This window comes from Hyalella azteca, unplaced genomic scaffold, assembly GCF_000764305.2.
Source record: "Hyalella azteca isolate HAZT.00-mixed unplaced genomic scaffold, Hazt_2.0.2 contig9818, whole genome shotgun sequence".
Classification (NCBI taxonomy): domain Eukaryota; kingdom Metazoa; phylum Arthropoda; class Malacostraca; order Amphipoda; family Hyalellidae; genus Hyalella; species Hyalella azteca.
In genome coordinates, this window is record NW_025939878.1 from 1,064 (window position 1) to 5,876 (window position 4,813).

General features: G+C 49.1%; 1 protein-coding gene across 1 annotated transcript in view; it reads right to left on the minus strand.

The window, feature by feature from the left end:
- Positions 1–452: 452 nt before the first annotated feature.
- LOC108669844 (solute carrier family 12 member 2-like) overlaps positions 453–4,813 on the minus strand; it is a gene marked incomplete at its 3' end in the record, with an annotated part of 32,107 nt that continues 27,746 nt past the window's right edge. Inside the window, 9 exon segments of the mRNA XM_018157272.2 lie at positions 453–559; positions 993–1,124; positions 1,843–1,994; positions 2,089–2,224; positions 2,400–2,521; positions 2,906–3,137; positions 4,010–4,174; positions 4,176–4,268; positions 4,614–4,684. Of these exon segments, the coding sequence (XP_018012761.2) occupies positions 453–559; positions 993–1,124; positions 1,843–1,994; positions 2,089–2,224; positions 2,400–2,521; positions 2,906–3,137; positions 4,010–4,174; positions 4,176–4,268; positions 4,614–4,684 (1,210 nt within the window).

Below are 4,813 nucleotides of genomic sequence, written 5' to 3' on the forward strand. Positions count from 1 at the left end.
GTTAGTGGTGACAGGGGGTGATGTTAGTGGTGACAGGTGGTGATGTTAGTGGTGACAGGGGGTGATGTTAGTGGTGACAGGTGGTGATGTTAGTGGTGACAGGGGGTGATGTTAGTGGTGACAGGTGGTGATGTTAGTGGTGACAGGGGGTGATGTTAGTGGTGACAGGTGGTGATGTTAGTGGTGACAGGGGGTGATGTTAGTGGTGACAGGTGGTGATGTTAGTGGTGACAGGGGGTGATGTTAGTGGTGACAGGTGGTGATGTTAGTGGTGACAGGTGGTGATGTTAGTGGTGACAGTAAGAGAGACGAGTTTTTGCGAGTGATGACGAGGATGGTGGAGGTGACGGGAAAAATTATGATGATATTGATTACATTAAGAGATCATACGGCATAACTTAATGCAACGCGTTGAAGTATAACTCACTGCAGCGTGTTGAAGTATAACTCACTGCAGCGTGTTGAAGTATGCTACAAGTTCGTCGTTGCTGCAGTTGTTCCAGTTGCTCTTGTAGCCCAGCAGCACCATGTTGGGCTTCAGTTTACTTAGACCCACCAACTGCACAGTTTAGAACCTTCGCTTACTTCCTACATATTCATTACTACATATTTATTAGTTCAATTCCTACAACGAAACATTCTACTTCTGTGTTTGTCATCTAACCCGCAAGCTGTAGTTGTTTTCAGATGTAGCCCAACAATTTATGTGAACATATGCAGCAGTCAAAGGTAACGTTTTGGTTAAAATTTCAAAGATTCATCACTAAATTTCTTTGGAAACTATGACAGAAAAAACTAGAGAGAATATAGCGTGCAGCACAAGTGCAACACATGCAGCACAAGTACAGCAGGGCAGCACAAGTGCAGCAGATGCAGCACAAGTGCAGCAAGTGCAGCAGGTGCAGCAGGTGCAGCAGGTGCAGCACAAGTGCAGCAGGTGCAGCACAAGTGCAGCAGGTGCAGCAGGTGCAGCAGGTGCAGCATGAAGGCACCTGGAAGAAGCTGAGGGCGCCGGTCTCCAGGTCCGGGGACTGGACGAGGCTGTAGAAGGACCGGATCTTGTGGCGCTTGAGCCAATTGTTGTGGCGGGCCACCAGCGCAGACCGCTGCCTCCAGTCCACGGTCTGCGACACCAGGACGTGGTCAAGAGTACATCAAACTGTGGTGGAGTTTCTGTTATAGCGTCCACGTGTACATTGTATTCCGTACGGTACTATAGTTAATACGAGTGAGTTACTTCGCTCTAGAACTAGTGACTATTGTTAGCATTGACTCGGCTCTTGTACGTTCACGAGGGTGAACGATCGAGGGGTTGTACGCGACACGAGGGTGAGGTGAAGAGTACATCAAACTGTGAAGTTTCTGTTCTAGCGCCCACATGTGCATAGTATTCCGTACTATAGTTCATACGAGTGAGTTACTTCGCTCTAGAACTAGTGACTATTGTTAGCATTGACTCGGCTCTTGAACGTTCAAGACCTAGAACTACTGTTCTCCTTGTAAGTATTATGTAAATATTTTCTGTATGTGTAAGACCTTCATATATGAATATATTCCCATGACGTTACCGTTTTTCTTGTTTATATTAGTGTTATTTTGTTCCAGGATGTTGCGTTCTTGTTGAATAAAGCTCTTGATGAATACATACAGACCACGCGCTTGGCTTACAATACAGACCACGCGCTTATTGTGGACATGATGGCACCAGACCACGCGCTTATTGTGGACATGATGGCACCAGACCACGCGCTTATTGTGGACATGATGGCACCAGACCACGCGCTTATTGTGGACACGATGGCACCAGACCACGCGCTTATTGTGGACACGATGGCACCAGACCACGCGNGACGACACGAAGATAGGGACAGGACATGCAGGCACTAGGGTTCCTGTAGGAGACGACACGAAGATAGGGACAGGACATGCAGGCACTAGGGTTCCTGTAGGAGACGACACGAAGATAGGGACAGGACATGCAGGCACTAGGGTTCCTGTAGGAGACGACACGAAGATAGGGACAGGACATGCAGGCACTAGGGTTCCTGTATGATACGAGACGGAGATAGGGACAGGACGTGCACTCACCAGGCTTCCTGTAGGAGACGAACATGTAGAGCCCGATGGTGACGAGGAAGGTGATGAGAGCCGTCACGTAGTCGATGAGGAACATCACCACCAGGCACATGAGGCCTCCTGCCAGACTCACGTAGTGGTTGTAGTACTGCAATGGTAGTGAATGGTTAGTGGTCGTGTCTGCATATAAGATTTGTATTGCGTCGAAAAATATGAAGTTCCTTTTCAGAGACAGTTGCTTGCGTCGTATCCAGAACAAAACAATGAAATATACGATGTTTATGTTATGTTATGTTTAGCTGCGGCGGGCAAATGACACGCACCTTGAAGGCCGGTCTCCAGCCCGGACTCTTGATGATGGAGGCGTGGAAGCAAGAGAAGTTGATGAGACTGTAGGACGCCAGGAAGAAGTTACTCAGCAGGGTCGACACGGCGTTCAAATCCCCTGCACGATGTCAACAACAAGTGAAAATATTAAACTCTTAGTCTTTTTAAGGCTGCAAGAGATCATATATTGTTAGGAGTTCGGTAACATCTTAAGATTGTACAGGGAAACAAGAAACTAGGAGCTAATGTTGTCCAAATACTTGTTTATTAATTTAAACTCCTCAATAGTTCGATAGTTACGAAGCCTGTAGAAACTAATGAGTTCGGTAACATCTTAAGCTCGCTACAGGAAACGAGAAAGTAGGAGCAAATGTTGCCCAAATACTTTTTTTGAATTCGACTTCTCAACAATTCGATCCTTACGAAGCCTGCAGAAACTATAATTTGAATGAGCCATCAATAGAAGATAAACCATGCAGCTTATCTGCAGCAGCGGCCGTACCGATCATGATGCAGCCCAGGGACAACATGAAGACCAAGCAGTAGCCGTTGACGGGGTCGTTATTCGCCCCAAAGCCTTTGCTGAACATGAAGATGCCGGGGTAGAGGCGGTCCTTGGCGAGGGCCTGCAGCACCCGCGGCGCCCCCACCAGGGACGCGATGGCCGACGAGAGCGTCGCAGCGAAGCAGCCGGCATAGATCAAGGGGCCCCAGGCGGAGACAAGCTCCATTACCTGACGCAGGCGAACAGGTTAACACAGTCCAGCACCAAGGCCCGGTGACCGAGAAGGTTAGTGAGGTGGGGGGATTTGTGGAAAATTTTCGTTTAAGTGCGTGATCGGCAGAATATTATTGATGAAGAGATTACGGCCTTGGATCAAGGGTGTTTAAGTGTGTTTAGGCGCCAATATTCGGACACAAAAGGCCTGGGACTCGGCTGGTGCACAGCCTCGCCCACTTGCTGCTTGTCACAAAATAACTTCAATCGACCAAATCTATGCTGAGCTCTCGTTCATTCCCTGTCTGCCTGTCTGGTGGTTGCAGGTTTACAGTTTTTTCGCCAGCTCCCCAAGAACCACCACCCTCTTGTTTCAGCCACAAAAGAGAAAAACTAACTGACTGGAACTAACCGTTTACCAACACAATAAGTCACATTGACTCGCCATTTTACATCCAGTTGCTGTTTAGTGTATCATCTTTAGTGTTTAGTTCCAGACCAGCCTACGTTCGCTTTCCTCCCTCCACCCAGCCACGGTAAGGCCACTGTAGCTAAAGCTAATGTACAACGTCCCACACATTAAGGATTGGGTGCTTCTGAAGGATGTCCACTTATCCCCACTACCCCAGCCTTATTTCTCACAGCCATCCACATCTTTCTTTTCAAGAAGCTGTTCTCAGCAGGAAATGGCCTTTTTAGCCATAACATGTCCCCTAGCTTACCATTTCCATGCTCCGACTGTTTGGGCACATGTGCCTCCTGAGCCACACCAGGCATGGCTCAGAGGGTGACTATGAGGACGGCTCAGAGGGTGACTATGAGGACGGCTCAGAGGGTGACTATGAAGACCACCAACACTTCACCCACGGCCCCGCGAGTGCCCCTCACCTGGAAGTTGTTCATGAGGCCATATTTGCACTGAGTGAGGTTGTCGGGATGCGGGACGCCGTCCCCCAGGATGGAGCAGGACGCCCCCGTGAAGCTGGGGGCGTCCAGGACGCTCTTGTTCCCCGCCAGGTAACCCGTGTCGTTGGTGACGAAGTCCAGGAACTCCAGAGGCGGCCAGGAACACGGGGTACAGGAGGTACGTGCAGAAGGTGATGCCGATGGCCAGCAGCGTGCCCTTAGGGATGGCCGAGCCGGGGTCCTGGGGTACAGGTTACCTTATTTTATTATTGTTGCTATTTATAATAGTTAACAGTGCTATTTAAAATCATTATATATTATTTATTATATTTTATTTATTTCTATATTATTTTCTTTCTTCGTACAACATAAAAATAGCATATTTCATTAATAAATTAATTATTAAAGTTTGGCTTCGCTGTGTAAAACAGACGACATCAGGTACGCAATGAAAAGGACACGTACAGTACAACATAAACTCCACCAGGAAGTACAAAGGGCGCCACACACCACAAAGGGCGCCACACACCACAAAGGGCACCACGCACCACAAAGGGCACCATGCACCACAGAGGGCACCACGCACCACAAAGGACACCACGCACCACAAAGGGCGCCACGCACCACAAAGGGCACCACGCACCACAAGGGGCACCACTCACCACAAAGGGCGCCACGCACCACAAAGGGCACCACGCACCACAAAGGGCGCCACGCACCACAAAGGGCACCACGCACCACAAAGGGCACCACGCACCACAAAGGGCACCACGCACCACAAAGGGC